This window comes from Oryctolagus cuniculus, chromosome 9, assembly GCF_964237555.1.
Source record: "Oryctolagus cuniculus chromosome 9, mOryCun1.1, whole genome shotgun sequence".
Classification (NCBI taxonomy): Eukaryota; Metazoa; Chordata; class Mammalia; order Lagomorpha; family Leporidae; genus Oryctolagus; species Oryctolagus cuniculus.
The window spans coordinates 113,274,723-113,300,966 of record NC_091440.1 but is presented as its reverse complement, the minus strand read 5'-3'; the positions used below and the strand labels follow the sequence as shown (position 1 = coordinate 113,300,966).

Here is a 26,244-nt window from a genome sequence, read left to right as displayed (position 1 = left end):
GGCACATGAAAAAATGTTCAAGGTCATTAGCAATCAGAGAAATGCAAATCAAAACCACAATGAGGTTCCACCTCACCCCGGTTAGAATGGCTCACATTCAGAAATCTACCAACAACAGATGCTGGCGAGGATGTGGGGAAAAAGGGACACTAACCCACTGTTGGTGGGAATGCAAACTGGTCAAGCCACTATGGAAGTCAGTCTGGAGATTCCTCAGAAACCTGAAGATAACCCTACCGTTCGACCCAGCCATCCCACTCCTTGGAATTTACCCAAAGGAATTTAAATTGGCAAACAAAAAAGCGGTCTGCACCCTAATGTTTATTGCAGCTCAATTCACAATAGCAAAGACCTGGAACCAACCTAAATGCCCATCAATGGTAGACTGGATAAAGAAATTATGGGATATGTACTCTTTAGAATACTATACCGCAGTAAGAAACAACGAAATCCAGTCATTTGCAACAAAATGGAGGAATCTGGAACACATCATGCTGAGTGAAATAAGCCAGTCCCAAAGGGACAAATACCATATGTTCTCCCTGATCGGTGACAACTGACTGAACACCAAAAAGGAAACCTGTTGAAGTGGAACGGACACTATGGGAAACGGTGACTTGATCAGCATAGCCCTGACTGTTAATGAACAACTTAATACATTATCCCTCTTAGTAGTTTTTTTGTCTGTTCTACTTAATATGACTGGTTTAATTCTGTAATTAATACACAGTTATTCTTAAGTGTTGAAATTTAACTGAAATGTGATCCCTGTTAAACATAAGAGTAGGAATAAGAGAGGGAAGAGATATATAATTTGGGACATGCTCAAGCTGACTTGCCCCAAATGGTAGAGTTAGAAACATACCAGGGGACTCCAATTTAATCCCATCAAGGTGGCATGTACCAATGCCATCTCACTAGTCCAAGTGATCAATTTCAGTTCACAATTGATCATAATGAAAGGACTAAGAGTCAAAGGGAGCACATAAGCAAGTCTAGTACCTGCTAACACTAACCGATAGAATAAATAAAGGGGAGAGTGATCCAACATGGGAAGTGAGATACTCAGCAGACTCATAGAATGGCAGATGCCCTAAATAGCACTCTGGCCTCAGAATCAGCCCTAAAGGCATTCAGATCTGGCTGAAAAGCCCATGAGAGTATTTCAGGCATGGAAAGCCAAGACACTCTGGCAAAAGATCTCTGTGAGTGAGATCTCAGTGGAAAGAACAGGTCTTCAAAGAAGGAGGTACCTTTCTCTGAAGGGAGGAGAGAACCTCCACTTTGACTATGACCTTGTCTAAACAAGATAAGAGTCGGAGAACTCAAGGGGCTTCCATAGCCTTGGAAACTCATGACTGGAGCATAGGGAGATTACTGATGCCATAGACAGGAGTGTCAATTGGTAAAGTCAACAACAGGAGTCACTGTGCACTTACTCCTCATGTAGGATCTCTGTCCTTAATGTGCTGTGCATTGAGATTTAATGCTATAACGAGTACTCAAATAATATATTTCACTTTGTGTTTCTATGGGGGTGCAAACTGTTGAAATCTTTACTTAATGCATACTAAACTGATCCTCTGTAAAAAAAAAAAAAAAAAAAAAAAAAGAAAAGAAAAGAAAAGAAAAGAAACTATCAACTCCCAACTTGACTCTCACTGGGATTAAACATGACAATAGGTCTGATCTGATTTCATCATCATTAAAAAAAATCATCTATTATTTTTCACTTTATGTTTCTGTGTGGGAGCAAACTGTTGAAATCCTTACTTAATGTATACTAAGCTGATCTTCTGTATATTAAGATAATCGAAAATGAATCTTGATGTGAATGGAAGGGGAGAGGGAGTGGGAAAGGGGAGGGTTGTGGGTGGGAGGGACGGTATGGGGGGGAAGCCATAGTAATCCATTATTCGTACTTTGGAAACGTATATTCATTGAATAAAAGTTAAAAAAAATGCAAAAAAAAATAAAGTCATTATGAAAGCAAAAAAAAAAAAAAAAGTAGGAGGTACCTTTCTCTGAAGGGAGGAGAGAACCTCCACTTTGACTATGACCTTGTCTAAATAAGATAAGAGTCTGAGAACTCAAAAGGCTTCCATAGCCTTGGAAACTCATGACTGGAGCATAAGGAGATTACTGATGCCATAAACAGGAGTGTCAATTTGTAAAGTCAACAACAGGAGTCACTGTGCACTTACTCCTCATGTAGGATCTCTGTCCTTAATGTGCTGTACATTGAGATTTAATGCTATAACGAGTACTCAAACAGTATATTTCACTTTGTGTTTCTATGTGGGTGCAAACTGTTGAAATCTTTACTTAATGTATACTAAACTGATCTTCTGTATATATAGAAAATTGAAAATGAATCTTGATATGAATGGAAGGGGAGAGGGAGAGGGAAAGGGGAGGGTTGCGGGTGGGAGGGAAGTCATCGGGGGGTGGGGGAAGCCAATGTAGTCCATAAACTGTACTTTGGAAATCTATATTCATTAAATAAAAGTTAAAAAAAATAAATTGAACTTTGAATACCCAAAAAAAAAAAAAAAGAATTCAGCTGTCCCTGTAAAGCAGGGGATAGGAATGTTGATAATGCCCCACCCAAGATCACAGGGGCTGTCTAAACCTGAGGCTGGACCAGAAGACCCAAGAAATAGTACTGGGTAAAGAGAAACAGCAGTCTGTTGCTGGGGAGACCATCTGTGGAACAGGTGTTCTAACCTTGCTGAACACTGCAGATGGAACTAGAAAACAGAAATATCTTCTATCACTGCTACCATCCTACCACTGGAAGGATTTCAAATCTGTGATGAACCAAATTAAGCCTGCTGAACTACTCATTAGACTGACTTACCCTCACAATCCCCTCAACTACTAGCCTAAAAATATAGTGAATTTAAAGCAAACCTCATGAATACACTCATGGTTGTTTAATGGCAGGATGCATTCTGAGAAATGCATTTCTAGGTGATTTTGTTGCTGTAGGAACACTATAGCATATACCTGCACAAACTTAGATGGTATAGCCTACTGTACACCTAGTATATACGCCATAGCTTTTTGGTCCGAAGCTACAAACCTGTACAGCATGGGACTCTTCTGAATACTGTGGTTAATTATAACACATGATTTGTTTGTATTAGCATCATCACAACTGTTAGGGTGTTATGATGGCTACGGTATCACTGGACAATAGAAATTTTTAGCTCTATTAGGATCTTATGAGAGTGCCATTGTTCACCAAAATATTGTCAATGTGGTGCATGACTAGAATTACATGACATATAAATGGTCAAAAGCTGTTATACCCAAATCAGTAGCCATTGGCCCCAAATGGCTATTGAACACTTAAAATGAGGCTAGTGCAACTGACGAACTACATTCTAAACTTGATTTAACCTTAATTAACTTATGATCAAAAGTAAAAAAATCTAAAAATTTCTATATTGATTATATGTGGAAATAATAAGATTATAAGTGCTATGATTAGAAAATGTTATTAAAATTAATTTATCCTTTTCAAAAAGCCTTAAAATGTGTTTACCAGAAAATTTGATATTATATATGTAATTAACATTTCCATGTTTATTGAATACGGCTGATCTAAATAATTAACATTAAAAGGCACAAAGTTTTCAGATTGGAGAAAAGGCCAGACCCAATGCTGTGCTGTCTAAAGAAAAACCATTTACAGTACAAGGACACAAATATGTTGAAAGTAAAAGTATGCCATGGAAATACTTACCAAATAAAACCCCTAAAATAGCTATATTAATACCAGACAAAAAAGACTTCAACATCAGGCTTACTACCTGGGATAAAGAGAAACATTACATGTGGATAAAGAAGAATCAGATTATCAATAACGCATAGCAATCCTGAAAGTATTGCACCCAACAACATTACAAAAAAGCTTCAAACCATGTAAAGCACAAACTAAAGGAAGTGAAAAGAGACACATCCATAGCTGTAAGAGGAAACTTTCACACTTCTCCATCAATCATTGGTAGAACAAATAAACAGAAAATCAGTCAGGGTATGGAAGACTTATCCCAGCAACTTGACCCAAATGACATTTATTGAAGCTTCACCCAACAAATATTCACAGTACACAGTAAGGTAGATCATATTTGAGCCCAGAAGATTAATCTCAACATTTTCAAATAACTGAACTCCTATACATTATGTTCATTGATCACACCATTTGCCTAGAAATCAATTTAAGAAAAATCTCTGCAAAATGTTCAAATTTTTGGACATGTGCACAGAGGTCAAAGGAGAAATCACAAAGGAACACAGAATACAATTTTAATAGAACTCACTGCCAGTGCTGAAATGTCAATAAGCTATTCCAGAGGTCTTTTCAGATTTACTTACTTATTATGTCTCTTCATGATTCAATAGTTAAATAGCTGAATCCTCCATCTTTGTCTAGTTAGGAATGGTTAAGGGCACGCTAATGAATGCTGAGTCTTTTTCTCTTGGCTTCCTCCTGTTACTTGCTCAACCAATTGAACTAATATTTATTAACCTCCCATTAAGCATATGGTTCAGGCTAGGTGTTTATGAAAACATGAAAATGAGCAAGGCAGAATTTCTGATTTTATATTGTAAGTATTATAAGAGGGTACCTTAAAACATTTTGGAAAAATGCTATTAAAAGATTATTCTGGTGCAAAATACTTTTGAAATTCATAGTCTTTTTTATAATAAACATTTTCAATGGACTTTTGACAGCCACTTGTATACCTAAAATCTACTGTCTGAATCTCTCTCCCACTTGGTATTTTTCTAGAACTTGTTTAAGACTGTATTTTAGCAGATAAGTTATTTTAATTCCACTAATTGCTCGATTTACTCATTATATGTATAAATCTTGAAGGTCTTAGTCTGTGCCATTTCTAATTTTTAGGACTCCATATTGATTCTGGGACTCTGACATGGAGATTTTAATTAAGTTTTGACAGATATATTTTTAAAAAGTGTCTTCCAGCTTGGTTCTGAATTCCTGCTTCTCTCTCTTTTTATCACAACAGACAGTATCACCATATCTTCTCCCTTAATTGTGGTCAGAATGATCCCATTTAGCAAGCATTTTAAAAATAGCAGCCATTGAAAAACGTACACTGAAGATTATGGGAAAAATAGAAATTCACTGAGCCATTAAATTGCTCTAGTTATAAACTCTACTCTCTTCCGGACATCATTTTTTTCTTCTAAACCTTAACATATGCATAGTGTTGCTTCATACTTTGAGATTACATGTTGATGTCAGAGAATAGAGTAAAAATTACATATAGTTAAAATCACGCCTAGAAACTTCCTAACTCTTTAGGATACAAACTACTGAAGGTTAAAATGCCAGTGATGTTTTTCCTAGGCATTTTTCTTGCACACTGGAAACCAAGGCTCTTTTGAGGGTGATAAGGCATCTTTTTATTTTAGGTCAATATCTCTTATTACATTTGAGTATGCTGAACATACTATAAGCTCACTGTTTCAAAAACCAAACTTCTTGCTATAAGAATGTATATTCTGAAAAAAAATCAACAAGTTATTATCACATTATTAAGTAATAAGGCAGAAAATTTCATGGTACAATCATGAATCCAAAATTGTCATTCAAGGATGGGCATTTAGTACAGTGGCTAGGCTACCGATTGGGGTGCCCACATCCCATATTAGAGTGCTTGGGTTTGAGTCCTGGCTCCACTCTTCATTACAACTCTCAACTAACACAGCCCCTGGGAGGCAGCAAGTAATGGCTCAACCCTGCCACCCATGTTGGAGAAGTGGAAAGATTCCTAGCTCCTGGCTTTGACCTTGCACAGCCCTGGTTGTTGCAAACATCTGGGGAACAAACCAACAAATGGAAAACCCCTCCCCCACCTGCCCCAGTTTTTTAATCTCTCTTTTTGCTTTTCAAATTAATTAAATATTTTAAAAGTTGTCATGCAGTCTCAAAATATACTACCTTAATGAGGTTTGCTATTTTTGACTTAAAACAGATTTTTATTTACAAAAGGCAAACAGTTAAGTATTGCCAAAATATGGCCAGAAGTTGTATTCTTAATATAATGCAGAAGTTTGGATCCATCTCTTGACTTCCTGGTGAGCAATCTTGCCATTCGGGATTATTCTCTTTCAGTGACAGTCCCATGAGAACACACTGATAAGAAACACAGAGGAGACATTACATGTCATGCTTACTTGTTAACACAGTGATAGATCTGGATGGCTTGGTAACCACATTTCCATTTACCACCACCAGGGTGATAATGTAATAAAGGCCATGATAATTGGCCTTAAAGATAACAGGAGGAGGCAAAGTGCTGTTGAATTCCTCAAATTCGAAGAAATAATTTTTGGATTCACCAGTTATCTTCACAACATACACAGATGCTGGACTGATGACATCGGAGGCTTCCAGAGAGACAACAATGCTGTTGTCATCTCGGACTGTTACGTGGAAGGCTGCAGCAGTCTGTTTAAGAGAGACAAGAAAAAGAAATCGAATGCAGGTTATTAGCAATGAAATTGTACTGAAGTGATTTGTTTCTAAAGCCAATGATTAGGATAATTATTATTTCTGAAAATATTGAGTTCCATAAGTATTTCAGTTACACAAGGGAAATCAGAGAGACAAGAGATTATCCCTCTTATGACAAATGATCTCAGAATTTTACTTTAAAGATTTTTCTCCTCTGAAAAGCTGCTACGAGTTCATAGATTGTGTCATGTAATAAATAAAGGAAATATTATGTGTCATGTAATAAATAAAGAAAATATTATGTGAGTTAGTGAATAATGGATGCATGAAAGTTACATTGACACTCAGGTTCCTGGGAAGGCCATGAACTCAAATGTCTTGAAGAAGTTACACAGTTTGAAGAAATACTCTTTTGCATTTGAGAGAGCAGTGGTACTCCTGGGAAAATTTGAGGAGAAGGTTTCATAGAAGTTATTTCTTTTCTCATTTCTCACCTGTTAGTTTTGCAAATAAAAAAAAGTCAAGATTGAGAAGCCTGTGTCAAACCTTTTCATTAAAGGTTAGCCAGCCCTTAATAAAAGAAGGAAAGATGATGAAGGATTGACTAGGGGCTGGCATTGTGGCGAAGTGGGTGAAGCCACTACCTGTGACAATGACACGCCATTTGAGTGCCAGTTCTAGTCCTGGCTGCTCCACTCCCAAACCAGATCTCTGCTAATGCACCTGAGAAAGCAGTGGAAGATTGCCCAAGTACTTGCCACATGGGAGATCCTGATGGATTTCCTGGCTGCTGGCTTTAACATGGCCCAGCTCAGGCTGTTGTGGCCATTTGAGGAGCAAACCAGTGGTTGGAAGAAGTCTCTGTATTTGTCTATGTCTCTCTCTCTCTCGAACTCAGCATTTCAAATAATTAAATAAATCTTACAGGAAAAAGTGACCAGATTGAAAATCTGCAGGCATCTTTGAGAAAGTCAGCTTTTGGTGGGCTGAACACTTGGCTCCAAATCTCTAGATAAATATTTATGGACAATGTTAGAATGAACACTTGCGAAGTGGGTTTAAGTCTTCCTTCCTGATTCTGTCCTGGATTCCACACGCAGAGTTAGTCCTACACTCCACTGTCAAAGAAGACCTATGCACTTTGTAACACTTTCTGCTTTGCTTTCAATTTATCTTCTAAGTATGTGCTGTCCTGGGCACGTGAATCATTTCCCTGCTCTGAGTGTCAGATTGTCTATAATAATGTGAAGGTAAATTGCTGAAACTGGTTAAGTATCTAGGAGGACTCAGGGACCATACTAGGCATTCTATAAATACCATTAACTCCTTTATTATTCAAAAAGACCTCAATGATTAGGTATTCTTATTTTCACTCTCATTTTATAGCCGAGAAAACTGAAACTTAGAATGATTAAGTCACTTACACAAGGTCACAAGTCCACAAAATGAGCTCCTTTATTCTGTTCTTGACAATGGTCCTAACATTGTCACACAGCACATAACTGATAAGTATCTGTTAAATGAATAAAAGAACTGCTAATTGCATTAATTATATGTAGGCACTAGCTTCTTAAGAATTAATAAAATATACTTATTGACTGTGATAATTCACATATTGCTAAGCATATAATGCACATCAATATCCTAAAAAGGGCTTTATTCGTCTAAACCTGATGTATTTTCTTGTTTCTTTTTTTTTAAGAAATGTAGTTTTTTTTTGGGGGGGGGTGCCAGCAGCGCTGTGACATAGCAGTTAAAGCTGCCACCTGTGGTGCCAACATCCCATATGGGCAGTGGTTCGAGCCCCAGATGCTCTACTTCCAACCCAGCTCTCTGTTATGGCCTGGGAAAGCAGTAGAAGATGGCCCAAGTCCTTGGGCCCCTGTACCCACGTGGGAGAACCAGAAGAAGCTCCTGGCTCCTGGCTTCAGATGAGTGCAGCTCTGGCCCTTGCAGCCATTTGGGGAGTGAACCAGTGGATGGAAGACCTCTCTCTCTCTTTGCCTTTGCCTCTCTGCAACTCTGCCTTTCAAATAAAATAAATAAATCTTAAAAAAAAAGTAAAAAGAAATGTAGTTTTTATAAGCTCTAGCACTTGTGAAGATACCTGGTGGTGCCAGTGATGTGGTGCAGCGGGTTAATGCCCTGGCCTGAAGTGCCAGCATCACATATGGGCGCCAGTTCGAGAGCCAGCTGCTCCACTTCCAATCCAGCTTTCTGCTATGGCCTGGGAAAGCAGTGGAGGATGGCCCAGGTCCTTGGGCCCCTGTGCCCATGTGGGAGACCTGGAGGAGGCTCCTGGCTCCTGGCTTCGGATAGGCACAGCTTCAGCCATTGAGGCTAATTGGGGAGTGAACCAGTAGATGGAAGACCTCCCTCTCTCTCTCTCTCTCTCTCACTCTGTGTGTGTGTGTGTGTGTGTGTGTAACTCTGACTTTCAAATAAATCTTTTTAAAAAATAAAAATAAATGAAAAAGACTACCTGGAATTAGAAGTTCTAATGATATCTGAAGCATGCTAGACTGAAAGTCCTCTAAAGTTAGGTTCTGTATGTTATTTCTAGCTGCATCTCCAGCTTCACCATCAGTCTGGCATATGTCAGGTTGTACTTGATGTTGGTGGTTTTAGGCAGATTTCTGTAATATGAGATATGCATTGTGAAGTGACTTTGAAAATGTTCCTTTACCCACATTGTCTCTCATTCTCAGATATATGGGCAGGCTTCTAAACTGAGTGCTGCACTTCTGGGACCGAACATAAAATGTGAGCCGTTCTATGCTGCCAGCGCTCCATGTGGATCTGTGAGGTTAGCATAAAGGTCATAATAATATTTCATTGTTTAGGTGAAAAGGAGAAATAAGAAAAAGAAAAAATATAGAAAGCATTTGCTGTGTTGGCACATCCCTGGAGATCAATAAGTATTATCTCCTCCTTTTCTCTTTCCTTCTTTTGGAAAACGCTTCCATGGGTTCTGGCTTAATTACAGCCATTTAAACGCCTACAGAGTTTAGCTCAGGCAGATAACTGAATACTTACACAAAATAACAAATAAATGACTGAAGACTCTGCAACAGGAAAAAAATCAGACAGACTCTGAAGAACAGTTGGCACATGGGAAAGATATTAGCACAGAAGGAGTTACTTTGTTTTATCTATCTATCCATCTATCTATCTTTTTTTTAAGATTTATTTATTTAGGGGCCGGCGCCGTGGCTCACTCAGTTAATCCTCCTCCTGTGGCACCAGCATCCCATATAGGCACTGGGTTCTAATCTCGGTTGCTCCTCTTCCAGTCCAGTTCTCTGCTGTGGCCCATGTGGGAGACCTGGAGGAGGCTCCTGGTTCCTGGCTTCGGATCACCGCAGTGCGCCGGCCGTAGCGGCCATTTGGGGGGCGGGGGGGAGGTGAACCAACGGAAGAAGACCTTTCTCTCTGTCTCTTTCCCTCATTGTCTAACTCTGTCAAATAAAAAAAAAAAAAAGATTTATTTTTTTACTTGAAAGTCAGAGTTATAGAGAGAAAGAAGGAGAGGCAGAGAGAGAGGGAAAGAGAGAGGTCTTCCATCCACTGGTTCACTCCCCAGATGGCTGCAACGGCCGGAGCTGTGCCGATCTGCAGCCAGGAGCCAGGAGCTTCTTCCAGATCTCCCACATGGGTGCAGGGACCCAAGGGCTTGGGATATCTTCTACTGGTTTCCCAGGCCATAGCAGAGAGCTGATTCGGAAGAGGAGCAGCTGGGACTTGAACCAGCACCCGTATGAGATGCTGGCACTGCAGGCGGAGGCCCTACCCACTACGCCATAGCGGTGGCCCCTATCTTCTGTCTTAGCTTATAGCCAAAGGAAAGAGGCTATACTCATCACCATTTGAAATGGTTAAAACTCTGAAAAAAATCTCATAATCTTTCTGTTTTGACACAACAGGGGACTGAATCTGGGCAGCCACAGCTGATTGCAAGTAAATGGGGAAACCTGACAAGGAAGGAGCCAAAGAGAATGATTCCTAAAGTGTTTCCAAGCCTCAAGCTGACACTGAACCATGCACATGCAGGGCAGATGCCACGTGGCGCAGCCAAATCCTAAGGAACTGTCCTAAGTGTTGGTCTGCCACCACAAGAAAGAGTGCTTCATTTGCAGTCAACCAAATAAATTTTCAGCTACAAATATTGACTAAATCAGAAAAATGTAACAGCATCTATAGTCTCCACAACATAATATTCACAACATTCAAGAAATAACCTCAAGTTAGCCAATATAAAAAGAACCAAACATAAATTTTCAAGGGAATAAACAATCAACAACAATCAACTGTGAGACATTCCAGATGTTCAAGTTTCAAACAAGCACCTAATTTTTAAAAATTTATTTATTTGTTTTATTTGAATGAAAGGAAGAGAGAGAGGGGGAGAGAAAGAGAGAGATATTGATTCCACCTGCTGGTTCACTACCCAAACACCAGCAAGATCAGGAGCAGAGGCAGGTTGAAGCAGGAACATAGATCTCAACCCAGGTCTTCCCTGTGGGTATCAGGAACCCAACTACTTGAGCCGTCACCTGCCTTCTCCCTAGGTGTGCATTAGAAGGAAGCTAAAATGGAGAGCAGAGCCTGGATTTAAGCCGAGACTCTCCAAGATGGCATGTGGGTGTCTCAAGCAGCAGCTTGATCTACTGTGCCAAACTCCTGACCCAAATAAAGTGACCTAAATTAGATATTATAACTACATTTGGTAGTGCAAAAAAATTATGCTCACAATGAATGAGACAGTATAATAAAATTTCACAATAGAAACAAACTGTTTAAAATAAAGGAGAGATTCTAGAACTGAATATGTTCTGAGTTATTTTGTCACGAAGGTTTTTCTTTTCATTTCGTAAATTGAGGGAACCCTTAGACTATAGCCATGAAACATTCGATTCTCATATGAATCCTTAACTTCTAAAGAGCAAAAGGGATTTCCAAATAACTAGAACCCAGGGAGAGTGTTGCCTCTACCCAAACACCTGCAGTAGGTCTCAATGTGGACCATGATGTAGGTGATCCTGGGCACATTTCAGTAGTATGAGAAAATTGTTATGGATTGAATTCTTTTTTCTTTTATTTATTTATTTTTTTTGACAGGCAGAGTGGACAGAGAGAGAGAGAGAGACAGAAAGAAAGGTCTTCCTTTTCTGTTGGTTCACTCCCCAGTGGCCGCTGCGGCCTGCACACTGCGGCTGGCGCACCATGCTGATCTGAAGCCAGAAGCCAGGTGCTTCTCCTGGTCTCCCATGCTGGTGCAGGGCCCAAGCACTTGGGCCATCCTCTACTGCACTCCTGGGCCACAGCAGAGAGCTGGACAGGAAGAGGAGTGGCTGGGACAGAATCCGGCTCCCCAACTGGGACTAGAACCCGGTGTGCCGGCCCCGCAGGTGAAGGATTAGCCTATTGAGCCACAGCGCCGGCCATGGATTGAATTCTAAGATATCCCTTTACCTACATTGTTTCTCATTCTCAGACATGTGAAAGAAAGAAGAACTCATATGTGATGGCTGCCTGGTAACTCTGAACACAGAGCTACAGTGAACAAGACTGGGTATCCTTATCTGAGGGTGAAGATACTGCAGGGCCAGTCTTTGGACTTCAGAATGAGACCAGCACCAGACATGCCCTACCTGAACCCTTCTTCCTTGCTGATCAGTACTAAAGGCATCACCCATCAAAATTACTGTATCTTGCTACTGGACCATCTACCTGTCTTCACCCTGCCTGGGGGAAGAAGTCAACCCAAGGACTAGAGCGCTTCCCTCCAAGCTTAACCCTAAAAGGATAAGCTGCTCTAACCTGGTGGAAGGGATGAGCTAGCCCTGCCCCACTACACCCTCCCCCACCCACTCTCCCCACCCCCTGACACTAATTCCACAGGAAGGTTAGAAAGGAAGGAAGGAAATAGCAAGGAACCAAGTGCCTCCAGTGGAGGGGAGGGAGGCTCTGTATTAAACAGAAAAGTCAATATTCACACAGGACTCAGGAGGGCAAAGGCTGGCTGGTTGGCCAACTACAAGGTAATGAGGTGCAGGATCCTTCTGTCTGCTGGGGTCTGAGGCGCTATCCATTTTCTCTCTGTTTCTCAGTTAATCCAGAGCTTTCATTTCTGTACTGGGGTCTGAGTGCCAATCCGGAGGAAGGGCTTCTTCTGCACTTGAACCTCGTCGATGGTAGCTTTGGGAGCCTCAAGAAGGGAAGGCCTAGAGCCGGCGCCGTGGCTCAATAGGCTAATCCTCCACCTTGCGGCGCCGGCACACCGGGTTCTAGTCCCGGTTGGGGCGCCGGATTCTGTCCCGGTTGCCCCTCTTCCAGGCCAGCTCTCTGCTATGGCCAGGGAGTGCAATGGAGGATGGCCCAGGTGCTTGGGCCCTGCACCCCATGGGAGACCAGGAAAAGCACCTGGCTCCTGGCTCCTGCCAGGATCAGCGCGGTGCGCCGGCTGCAGCGGCGGCCATTGGAGGGTGAACCAACGGCAAAGGAAGACCTTTCTCTCTCTGTCTCTCTCTCTCACTGTCCACTCTGCCTGTCAAAAAAAAAAAAAAAAAAAAAAAAAAGAAGGGAAGGCCTATACTTCTGGGAATGGAGAAGTCCCTACCTGTACTTGCGGGGAAGAAAAGTCCTTGTCAAGGTCCCCGCGGGTGCCTAAAGGTCAACCAATGAGGATCAGACCCGCCTCAACCTTTAACTCCCGTGCCCTGAATCTATAAAAGGAGCTGCCCCAATCTCTGACATGAGACTTCCCCGGCCCCCGCTCTGTTGCTCTGTTGGGACCTGGGAACCTCGCCTGGGAGTGGAATCCCAATAAAAGCCTGTGAATTAATTGATTCGTCTGCCTGGGAAGATTTGTTACGCACCGGACACCTTGCAGTCCACAGTAGCTTTTTCTAGAGGATCAAAGGGGCATGGGAGTGGCAGTATCCGACATTTATAGCAGCACTGATGCCTAATTCCCCTTGATAAACAGTATTTTTGTGTTTCATTCTCACCATCTCAGGCTTTGTACAAAACTTCCCTAGAATAGAATGAGTGAAAGTGTGTTGTTCCTCATTGGAGTGTGTGAACATGGCCACAAAAAAGTTCTCCAACTGTTTCTTATTACTGCCCTTTACCCAAATTACATACACATGCACAAATGCTCCTAATGTTTAAAAAGAAAAATAAATACTAGATATCCCCTACGTGATATGTTAGGACTAACATCAATGTACATGAAGACAGGACTGAATTAGGCTTATTCTTCTGTATACTAGTTTTAAAGAAAGTTGATGTTTTCAACTAAAGCATTTTTTCTAAGTTCTATTAATATAAAGAAAATTAATTTCATGTATTTCATAGGCACAATTTTAAGAAAGTAATACTTCCTTCCTCCCTTTACCCTCTGCTTAATCCCCCTCCTTCCTTCATGTTTTTAAAAATTTTTTGTAAAAACATTATTTCAATCCACTCTATTATTACAGGCTTATTGCACCACTAACCATAATATTCAACAAAAAGAAGTAGAAAGACCACTGTTCCATGTAAAGAAAGGCTAAACACAACAATCAAATCTCAAGATATTTGTTTCATTTCTATACGTTTTTGTATTCCATATTAACTACCACATATCAGAGAAAACATATGATATTTGTCTTTTTGATACACCAAGCATGATGGTTTTTAGCTGCAACCATTTTTTTTTAAAGACCAGATTTCATTCTTTCTTGTGGCTGTGTAGTATCCCATAGTGTATATATACCACATTTTCTGTATCCAGTCATCAGGTGGTGGACATCTAGATTGATTCTGTGTCTTAGCTATTATGAATTGAGCAGCAATAAACATGGGGGTACAAATACTCTTTCATATGCTGATTTCATTTATTTGGGTAAATTCCAAGGAGTGGGGAGTCTGGTCTGAGGTATTTCCATACTGTCTTCCACAATGGCTTGTACTAGTTTACATTCCCACCAACAGTGTATTAGGGTACTTTTTCCCCCACATTCTCGCCAGCATTTATTATTTTTAGATGATAGCCATTCTAACTGGGCTGAGGTGAAATCTCACTACAGGTTTTATTTGCATTTCCCTGATGGCTAATGAGCCTTAGCATTTTTTCAGGTGTCTGTTGGCCCATTGGTATTTCATCCTTTGAAAAATGCCTGAAACTACATTTTGTCAACTACAATGTGAGATTCATAGACTTCTACTTGTAATTCAGGCAGTTGTCGGTATCCTTAGAAAACTAAAATGGCTCAGGTTGTTACTGTAGAGGCTTAATCTCTGTTCCCTTAAGATAGCTTTGTCTTACCTACTAGCCAACATACACCAGCACATCTTAGCTTCTTCTGCCACATCTGGATATACTGCTTTGTTAACACCTCATGGCCCTATTACCACTCTGGTCCTGAAACCATACCCTCCAACTTTACTCTGTCAGTGTCCCAAAGGTATACTGAGTCAATAGTGGGTATGAAAAATGAGTGAGAGGGTTGGGAAGAGTTTTCTTGGCCATCAGAAGCCTGGAGTAGCCGGGCTGCAAGTGCCCCCGGGGCATAGCGGTGCCAGTGGTCAACCCAGGACCAAGCTTTGGGTGCTCTGCACAGGAGAAGCATTTGTTGACCAAAATATAATGGGATGGGTGGGTCACAGATGTGCGTGTACCCTGAGGTGTCAGGCCTCCAGGGCAGGTGTCATGCCCTTCTTACTTCTGTGGTTGTTCCATAGAGTCCATCAGTGCAGACTGTGCCCACACTGGGCAATCCCAAGGTGTATCTGGTGCACATAACCATTCTACTTAAGTCATCCTTTGTTCAAGGATGTACCTGCTCTTGACACTTCCTTCTCCCCTGTACTCTTATGGCTAACTCTTCCTCCTGCTGCTGCTCTACTCTCTATTGCTTTCCACCAACTCGCAGGGCTGGATCCTTTATTCATTGGAGTCACCAGGTCTTTCTCTACCACCCCCACCTTGTTTTAGTGTGTGGAATAAAATTCATTTAATGCAAAGCCAAGAGCCTTCTCTTTAGCTCCTGGTGTGTGGGGATCAGGTGGGGAAAACAAGTAGTATGTAGGTTGACTCCAACATCCCCTGCCTCATCATCTCCCATTCCTCTTACAGAGAATTCATCAGTGTTAGTCTAATTCTGATTAAAATTATGGTACTAAAACAACAACAACAAAAGTAAAGCCCAAGCAACTACTGTACACAAGATCTCCAAAATATACTTCTGAAACATCCCTTCTTTATTTAAATCTCTGTTTGCAAATTTTACATTTTATTCTCTTCTATTCCCTCTGTTTTCCTTAGAATTCTCTATAGACAAACTTTACAAGGAGTGGTTTGAAACAGCAGGAATATCCTGATTGGGCAGGGTAGACTATAGAACAAAGAAAGAATAATAACATTCTTGTTGATAAAAGTTATTAATTGATATACTCATCCAGTCTATACAAACTAAGAACCTTCCAAGTACCACATAATTTGCTAAGGGATAGAGATCCAGATTATAGTCCAGTTTTCTGGAAACTTTAGTTTGATGGTTGTTAGCAGGTGTTTAATTCATGAAATGCTTGGTGAATAGGGAATTCTGGTTATAAGTAAATTTCCAGATTAACCAAGGATTGACGGGAAAACCTTTTTTGTTTTAACTTATTTAAAAATTTGCCCAAATATGCTACCCTTTTCATGATAACTTTTTATATTGAATTCTATTTACTTGGAATCTTAGAATTTTTCAGCTCAGTGATCTAATACTTACTAATACATTTTATTGGCCCCAAACATAGATGGAAGATATAAAGTATATTGTGCTCAATATCTGCAAGTTTAATTTTTGGAAACAAAATCTTGTCATGGTTTTCCTTATTATTAACCTATACTATATAAGATACATCTCTACAATGTACATGCTACTACATAAGTCGTAGTGTTTAGAATACATCAGGAAACCTCTTAACCAAAATGTAGATAAATCAAACAATGAATGTCCAATAGCACTGAATTCTGTTTTTTATTTCTTATTGATTCTAGAAGCCAATTCACTGAGAAAACAATGAGTTTCTGATTAGAATTTCAAGTCTCTGTGATAGCACAGTGCAGTCTTTATTCCCTTACCCCTGTCTGCCTTTCACATATATTTATATATATTTAATATATATATATTTATTTATTTTATTTTGTTGTTGTTGTTGTTGCAAAGTCAGGGGCTCACTTGCTATTGACAAGTCCCAGGCTGTTTGAAATCTCAGCCCGAAGCTCTTTTTTTTTTTTTTTTTTTTTTGACAGGTAGAGTTAGACAGTGAGAGAGAGACAGAGAGAAAGGTCTTCCTTCAGTTGGTTCACTCCCCAAATGGCCGCAATGGCCGGCACTGTGCCAATCCGAAGCCAGGAGCCAGGTGCTTCTTCCTGGTCTCCCATGCGGGTCCAAGGCCTAAGTACTTAGGCCATCCTCCACCGCCTTCCCGGACCACAGCAGAGAACTGGACTGGAAGAGGAGCAACCGGACAGAATCCGGCGCCCGGACCAGGTCTAGGACCCAGCGCCCATATGAGGTGCCGGTGCCGCAGGCGGAGGATTAGCCAAGTGAGCCACAGCACCGGCCCATAATATATATATGTGTATATATATATATATATATAATTTTTAAATCAGAAAATAAAGATAGTTAAAAAAAGAAAACAATGAGTTTGAAAATATAAAATTCATCATTATTAAGAAATGTTTGCTTTCTGTTTTGGCAGCCAATAGTTGAAAGTGGTTATGATAATAAGAGGAATAAACAGGCTCAATTTAGTAAAATGTTTAAAAAGTATATGCCTAATGTGTCACAATGCTTCATAGACAGTGAAGCCTTCCAGAGAAGGGGACTGATCTTCCAAAAGCTGACGACAGCTTCGCGGATGATGATATCAGCCATGAAAATAAGCATTGGCCCATGTGTTTCATCATGCCCAGAATAAATCAGAGTGGGCTCATCAGATTCCGTTGTGGGGCTAGTGAGAAGGAGGCAGCTGGCCAAGTGAGAGCCAGGCAGTGAGCCTAAAAGAGATGGCATCTGTGCTCTTTGTTTTCTTGTCTGTCTTCTTTGGCTAGGCTTTTCCTAGACGAAAATTCTGAATTCCTACAGGCAGGAAATACCCACTGAGAAGTAGAGCAATAAGCAATAGGGGAAAGCAATAGAAATGGGTCTGATAAACATAGGCAAGGTCAATGCTGACTTATTTGGTAACTAAAAGGATATTTTAAAAAATTTTTGAGACAAGTTCATGTGCTGGAATCTTAATTCCTCAGTATGGCAGTGTTGGGAGGTGGGATTTGGAGCAAAGTGCTTAGGTCATGGAGGCAGAGCCCTCATGGGTAGAAGCATGCTTTTCTTTTGTGTAGTTCTTATTCTTGTATGATTTGATTATTTACCAAGAGGTATGTTCTCATAAAGCAAGCCTTGCTCTTTAAAAAATGATTTGTTGTCTTTTACTTGAAAGAGAGACAAAGAGAACACGATCTCCTACTTGCTTACTCCCTTCCAAAATTCCTGCCACAGCCAGAGATGGGCCAGAATGAAGCCAAGAGCCAGGAATTCAATCTAGGGCTCTCATGTGGGTAGCAGAGACCCAACTACTTGAGTCATCAACTGCTTATTCCAGGGTGTTGTATTAGCAGAAAACTGGAATTGGATGTGGAGCGAGGACTCAAATCCAGGCACTTCAATACGGGATGCAGAAATCCCACTTGGCATCTTAACCACTGTGCCAAACCTTGTGGCTGGCTTTTGAATTCATTGCTTTTGTAGGCACCCAATTGTCTTCCTGCCTCTACCAGGAGTTGAAGCAGATGAGGTCCTCACCAGAAGCCAAGAAGGTGCTTGTGCCATAGGCTTGGAGACCTGTGAGTCAAAAATAAACTCCCTTTGCTTATAAATTTCCTAATCTTGCTATTAAATTAAAGTGATAGAAACTGGACTCTATAATAAAAATATTTTTACTAAACTTTCTTTCTAAAAACTATTTTGGAGGCAGAGTGATGGGGAAAAGAAAGAGAGTGTGTGTCCATGACAACTGCAGCTAGGCCAGGATGAATCCAGGAGCCAAGAACTCCATCTGGGTCACCTCTATGGGTGACAGGGGCCCAAGTACTTGGGTCACCATCTACTACCTTCCTGGGCATAATAGCAGGGAGCTGGATTAGAAACAGAGCATATGGGACTCAACCCAGAATTTCAACATGGAATGCTGGCGTTGGTTTACCCCACTGCACAACATGCCTGATTCTAAATGTTCTTTCTATGAACAAATTCAACATAGTGATTTCTGTAGTCCTATAGTCATTTTGTAGTAATTTTACACTTGTGAGAACAGTGGTATAAATGCCACCCAGCTGATTGATGGCAGACATGGGTCTAGAGGCCGCGTCTCCTTATGCGTCTTGGTATATATCTTTTCTGGGCTAGAGGTCAGCTACCGAGGGCAGCAAAAAGCTTCAGCAAGGGAGGTGGGAGCCCAGGGGAGAGCCAGTCCTGGAGGGGGACAGGTTCCTGGAGACAGTGTGGAGATCACTGAAGAGAAGAAAATCACAGAACAAGTCCCTGCACTGTGAGACATGGAAAAGACTGGCCAGAGATGTGTGCCTGTCATGAACCCCAGGAAGTCTTCACCTGTGCCTAACAAATATAAAAGCTATCACCTAGTGGTCCCCTAATAAGGACAAGGATTTGTGTTGAGCATTTCATATATGGTTTTCTTACTCCTCACAATAATACTCAGAAGTATTGTTATCCTCATTTTATCCAGAAAGTTTAAATAATTTGCTTAAATGCACAGACATAATAGTGTTGGAATTAGAGGCCTGGGTTTTTATTCCCACTCTGTGGCCCATTACCAAAGGATCTCTTAGCTTCATTTTTTTAATTTATACAGCATGAGTAATCCTGTCATTCACAGATTTTTGTGAAAATGACTTGTCTTACTCTGGCAAAAAGATCTCTGTGAGTGAGATCCCAGTGGAAAGAACAGGTCTTCAAAGAGGGAGGTGCCTTTCTCTGAAGGGAGGAGAGAACCTCCACTTTGACTATGACCTTGTCTAAACAAGATAAGAGTCGGAGAACTCAAGGGGCTTCCATAGCCTTGGAAACTCATGACTGGTGCATAGGGAGATTACTGATGCCATAAACAGGAGTGTCAATTGGTAAAGTCAACAACAGGAGTCACTGTGCACTTACTCCTCATGTAGGATCTCTGTCCTTAATGTGCTGTACACTGAGGCTTAATGCTATAACGAGTACTCAAACAGTATATTTCACTTTGTGTTTCTATGGGGGTGCAAACTGTTGAAATCTTTACTTAATGTACACTAAACTGATCTTCTGTTAAAAAAAAAAAAAAAAGAAAAGAAACTATCAATTCCCAACTTGACTCTCACTGGGATTAAACATGACAATAGGTCTGATCTGATTTCATCATCATTTAAAAAAAAATCATCTATTATTTTTCACTTTATGTTTCTGTGTGGGAACAAACTGTTGAAATCCTTACTTAAGGTATACTAAGCTGATCTTCTGTATACTAAGATAATCGAAAATGAATCTTGATGTGAATGGAAGGGGAGAGGGAGTGGGAAAGGGGAGGGTGGTGGGTGGGAGGGACGGTATGGGGGGGAAAGCCATTGTAACCCATGAGACGTACTTTGGAAATTTATATTCATTAAATAAAAGATAAAAAAAAAAAAAAAAAAAAAGAAAATGACTTGTCTTTTGTGAAAATGCTAACACTATGGACTCAAAAATATTGGTTGTATTTTGAAGGTTATTGCTTTTCAGTTCAAAGTATTCAATGACATTTAGATTACGGAAGTTCTATAAATATTTGCTTAACTAACTTCAAAACACTGTAGTATTCTGTAATTATGTCCACATGATGTTTGATTCATAGGGTACTAGAGAGCTATCCATTTATTAATTCAACAACAAACAAAATTAGCTAAGTGCCAAGCTGGCATCAGCCATCGTGCTAGGGAGTAGCAATAGGTACATTTGTAAGACAGGCACTTGAACTGCAGGAGCTCAGATTCTAGTGAGAGAGGCACAAATATATAGTTGTGATACAATCTGAGGAGTTACTAGCAACAGACATTGAAAAATAGTCCAATTGATCATGGTTTGTTTGTTTGTTTGTTTGTTTGTTTTTTGCCTATCTGGAACCCCTACTTAGATTGTACCCCTTCTTTTGGATTTTTGCTTCTTTCCCACTGTGATGTTAGTAAAATGTCATGATGGTTGCCAATCTTGATACCCACTCTCAGGTCCCAGCAGACACCTTAATTCAGTTGCATGAGTGATAGTTTCTTGTTCCTTCTCCTTTTTAAAGCACATGTGGACTAGGGTAGGCCAACCAGAAAGCTTCTTCTATAGTTTTATAACTAGAGTTAATGGGAAGGAGCTTTTTTCCCCCTCTCTTGTTTCAGCTATGTATAGATTAAAAACAGAGGAGGTCAGTGTCCGTAATTTTTGCTCCACAAAGACAGTTCCTGGAGGTGGAGTCCCCATTTGGTCTGTGGTCCTGGCTGCAGTCATCCTACAGTCCAGCCACTGTGCACTTTGGTGACATGAGTGAATAAGTCCCAGCTTATTACTTTAGTTGTTTAAGCTGAACTTTCAAAATTTGTAGCCAAAGATCCTGGCCAATGCACGAAAATTTTTCAATGCGATCATATATATGAGCGTACTTCAAAGAGTTTGTGGGAACATGGTATTAAAAGCTGAACCATGTTTTCCATCAATGTTTGGGAGAACCCTCATGGACAAGGAGGCATTAATTCTGCTTTTGTAGATGGGTGTGAGGGGCCATTTCAAGAAGGAAGTGATGTCTGAGAGATGCCGAGATACTTACCAGGAGAACACAGGTCAGAAAAGCCAAATGTTGGGGGGTGAAAAGGGATGCAGTCCCAGGGAGTGGTGACATGGTGATAGCATGCTCACATGTGACAGCTGGTAACCCAATTCCAACATGCCCCTTGCCATGGAGTTTCGATATTTTTTAAATCAAAGGAAATCATGAACTTTTTTAATTTAGAAAAGCAGCATGATTAAATCACCATTTAGAAAAGAAAGTATAGTGGGGTATAGGAGAATAGTCGGCACCTGTGCTAATGTAAGGTGGTATACAGTAGGAAGCTGGGCAGCAGCTCAGGTGAGATATAATGGCAGTCCCAGCAAGGGCTGGCTGCACCAAATCTGCCTGTGTGACATGCATGCAGGATGTTTTCAGTGCCTCAGATGGAAACCCCATAAATGATTCATTAGAGGGCTTCTTAAAAGGAACACTTAAGAGAAAGCCTTCCATGCTAAGGTTAACATAGGAAGGAAATAGTATGCTCAGCTCTTTTAACCAGTGCTATTAATGACGTCCAGTGCTGCTTTATGGCCCTGACAATGTGAAGATACTATGTAATTTCATCCTCTTCACATCCTGTTCTTTTCCAGCTACATATGCATTCCCTTGAGTTCCTTCAGGAAGGTCAAGGTCCAGGACTGCTCTGCAAAGGTTCTTCCCGATGATACTTCCCCAGAATCATTCACAACCATCTCTCAGAGATTGCCAGAGCATTATTTGGATGATGCTCTCTCAAAGGCAAGGGATGGTTGACCCTTATACTTCATTATTTTTTTTTATTTGACAGGTAGAGTTACAGACAGTGAGAGAGAGAGACAGAGAGAAAGGTCTTCCTTCTGTTGGTTCACTCTCCAAATGGCCGCAATGGCCGGAGCTGAGCCAATCCGAAGCCAGGAGCCAGGAGTTTCTTCCTGGTCTCCCATGTGGGTGCAGGGGCCCAAGCACTTGGGCCGTCCTCCACTGCTATCGCAGGCCACAGCAGAGAGCTGGACTGGAAGAGGAGCAGCTGGGACTAGAACCAGCGCCCATATGGAATGCTGGCACCGCAGGTGGAGGATTAACCTAGTACGCCATGGCTCCGGCCCCTATATTTCATTATTTACTCAATCATTCTTCTGCTGCGTGTTGAGCAACATGAAAGCATCTAAAACTGAGCAGACACTGGGGATACTTTATATTGGGAGCAAGGGGAAGATAAGTCTCCTGGACCTTTGGCCTTCCTAGCATTGCACCTGACCTAAAAGCATTGACTATGATGACATCATAAAAAAATGTTGGCTTCCACAATGCTTATTATGGAATAAGTTGCTCTGAATCTCATACAGCAGGGTCTGAACTCATGCAGCAGGTGCTTGACAAATGCTTACTGAATGAATATATTTAAAACCTTCTGTATAACATCAGACTTCTTTCTCTGTGTCCTAAATATATATATTTTCAGCTAGGGTATGTCAGTTCTCTCTGCAAGTGGAATGTGACGCATGCTGGAGCCCAGGTTCACACTGCTCTGCTTTTCCTTTGAGCGCTCAGATGCATTCACTTCCATGTGATTTCAGAACACAAAGGACTCATCTCTTATGTCTTTTACCTGATAAAGGGAATCCAAACTCAAGATGTTGTGAGGTAACAGGAGGGTCTTCCAAAATTCATACAAGTTGGAATTAAAAGATGTTTGTTTTGGTGCACCATTTTTTGGAAAGGAATGCATAGTTTTATCATAATAAACATTTTCTATGCACTTTTTGAAGAGTCCTCATGTAAGTGTGAGAAGCAGCCAGGTATATGATGTGTGGGCTAGTTAAGTAACAGCACTGAATGATGGACTAGGAGAGTACATGTATTGTCTAAAAGCAGCATTAGAAAGTATAATTACAACAAAATAGAGCTTTGCTGGCCTAAGAAAACACATTTACCAGCCAGTTTAACCTGGAGGCTTCCAGTAAAAACCCTTGAATTTACTGCACTGTTCTTTCCTTTGGAATTGTTCAGCTTTGGCCCTTCAACTTCTAATCCTACTGTACCTGCTTTGCCCAACCAGAGTGAAGAATGATAAATAACCTCAATTACCTATTAAACATTAGTTTAGAATATACATAAATGATATTTTCTTATCAAGTTGTCAGATGTTTGTGTATACATAAGAAGGCAGTTCATTATAACAGGAGTGCACTCCAAAAGGCTCACAGAAAAATATGAGAAGGCAGATTAATTTTGGTGCAAAAAATTGAAATTAATGCATATATTTTTCATGACATGCATTTTTTTGAAGAGCCCACAATTGCATGGGGTTCAAAATGCTATCTGCACCAAAATAAACTTATCTTTAATTTAATTTTCACAAACCTTTAGATAACATATACCATAGTATAAAGCAGGAATTATTTATTGACTTACAATATGTCTGGGAGTGGAAGCTTTGCAAGACAATTAATTTTGGAAATTAAACAGAATATGTTAGAGAAAAGAATTCTGTCTGGTTATTTCCATATTTTATTTTACTACAGAGAGGCATGGGGGGAGAGAAAGAGAGAGACAGAGAGAGAGAGAGAGAGAGATCGATCCTATTTGCTGGCTTACCCCTACTTCCCTCAAATTCTTACAACAGATAGGACTGGGCCAGGATAAAGCCAGCAGCTGGTAACTCAATCCAACCTGTGTGGCAGAGAAACAACTATTTAAGACATCACCCGCTGTCACCCAGAGGGCACATTAGCAGGGAACTAGAATTAGGAGCAAAGCCAGGATCCCAACCCAAGCACTCCAAGATGGGATGTGTGCATCCTACCTGGCTGCTTTCAACCTAGTATTTTTCAGGGAAAAGAAAGTATGCTGAGGAGATGTGTCACAATTTTATGTGATATGTAGGATAGTAATAATAGTATATATCCTATCTTACATTTTTAAAACACTTTCAAATACGTTTTTGCAGTTAATACTCAAAACCTCCCCTTACTATCTTAATTCACAGATAAAGATACTGTGAGTCAAAGAAATTAAATGGATTTCTCGAGGCTACTCTATTATTAGGTGGAAGAGCTGGCACTTGAGGCAACTCTAACTACAAATTTTGTGACTATTATATTACAGTGGCAAGATTATAAGATCCTGGGGCAAAATTGATTCCCTAAGTGCTACCTTTCATGTCTGTACTTAATTGATGGCTAATTCCCTCAGCACAAACTATGATTTATTCCTGTAGATTACCCGGTACTCAATACATGATCAGAAAGCGTGGTATCATGAACAAAGCAGAAGTGCAGGAGACAGACCCCAGCGCAAATTCCACTTAATTGAGAGTCTCTCATTTCAATTCTTTGGCCCTCACTGTGTTCAAGCGAATCATGAGAATACTAAAATTTATTAGAAACGGGGTTTTCTGGGGAGAGACAGATGAAATTGTATTATCTCAGCAACCAATATTTAGTAAAGTCCCCAAAAGCAATAGCCGATTTTTTACTACAATATTTCTGACTTTTCTCTTTGATTTTCTTAGGGACATGCAAATGTAGACAACTGTATCAATTTTTAGGACAATAACACCAGGATTCTCATATGTTTCCATGACCATTCTGACTTATGCAATCAACAGGGTTACTCCTCTGTGGCATCGTGAGCAGGAGCAGCCATTTTTTTTTCAGTGGTTCTGTGTATGACAGCCTGAGCTACACTGTTTGACTGACAGTTACCATGGGAACAGTTTTAGGCCCACTGTGCTGAGAAATTTAGGGATCTGGAAGCTATGCCTGGCTGATGACTGACTGCGGAGATGTGTCTACAACCCAGGAAGCCACAGACACTTATTTTCAACAGTTCAATGATCAGACAAATTCTAAAAATATACAACATCTTCTGCATTAATGGGTTATGAAAAACACATTATTATGTGCTTAATATAAAGGCTGCAGAAAGCACAATTTCTTGGAGACAGGTTAATTCTGCCTGTGAAAAGTGTTATTTGCATAAATGAGGCATTGACAAACATAATTTTATGAATCTTTTATTCCACATCTTTCTTTTCTATCCTTACCATTATTTATAGGGTGAAAATGATTTCACCTCAGAAAGATGCTTGTAATACGTGACTGTCCCACTTACTGAAAGATAATGTGAGTGATGGTGGTGCTAATGATTTATTTTAGGATGAGTTCAGTCAAATTTCCCCCCAGGCATAGAGTATCTCTCCAGCTGTGACACGAGTTAATTAAATCCTGAAGAGAGCTAACAGGGCGCTGCCTATTTACCAGGTTCACAGCATATTTAGGCAAGCCTCTGGTGCCCTTTTGTAAGAACGGCCCTGTAATAGCCCTCCTTGAGGAGTTGTTGACATCAGCAACAACAGAAGTGCCAGATCTTCAAAGCAGATGGTTTCAATCGCCCTCTGCCATCACTAGGGTTGCATGGCTCTCCTGGATGACTGATCCCTACTCACAAGATACACTAAAGTGTAGAAGTGGAGGACGGTGAAATGAAATTCAGTATACATAGGCTCTGATCCATGTTTCCCTTTGGACAAATTTTTAAAAATTGAGTACCTACAGTATACTTGATGCAGAGAAAACTATTAAGAAAACAAACACCGCCTGGTGGTTTTGGAGTATACAGTGAAAAAGAAGAAATAAATGATTCTAAATAACTAAATAATTACAAATGGAAGAAGAATGGCTGAGTACATGATCGAAGAGCACATAACGGGAGTATCTAACCTAGAGTGAGCACCAGGTGAGCTGACCTTGAAGGGCTAGAAAGAGTTGGGTAGATGAGTTTGGAGAAGGAACGAATCTATGAAGAACAGCGTATGTGAATACTGGAGAAAATACAAATATCTGAGAAACCAAAATAATATCAGTGTGGCCAATAGCCAG

At 40.5% G+C, this 26,244-nt stretch overlaps 1 protein-coding gene across 2 annotated transcripts in view; it reads right to left on the bottom strand.

Annotated features, from left to right (window-relative positions):
- Positions 1-26,244, bottom strand: part of PTPRO (protein tyrosine phosphatase receptor type O) — a 266,448-nt gene that overhangs the window by 113,346 nt on the left and 126,858 nt on the right. For both annotated transcript variants that reach the window (XM_008259342.4, NM_001082750.1), the window contains 1 exon segment: positions 6,217-6,490. In XM_008259342.4, coding sequence (XP_008257564.1) covers positions 6,217-6,490 — 274 coding nt within the window.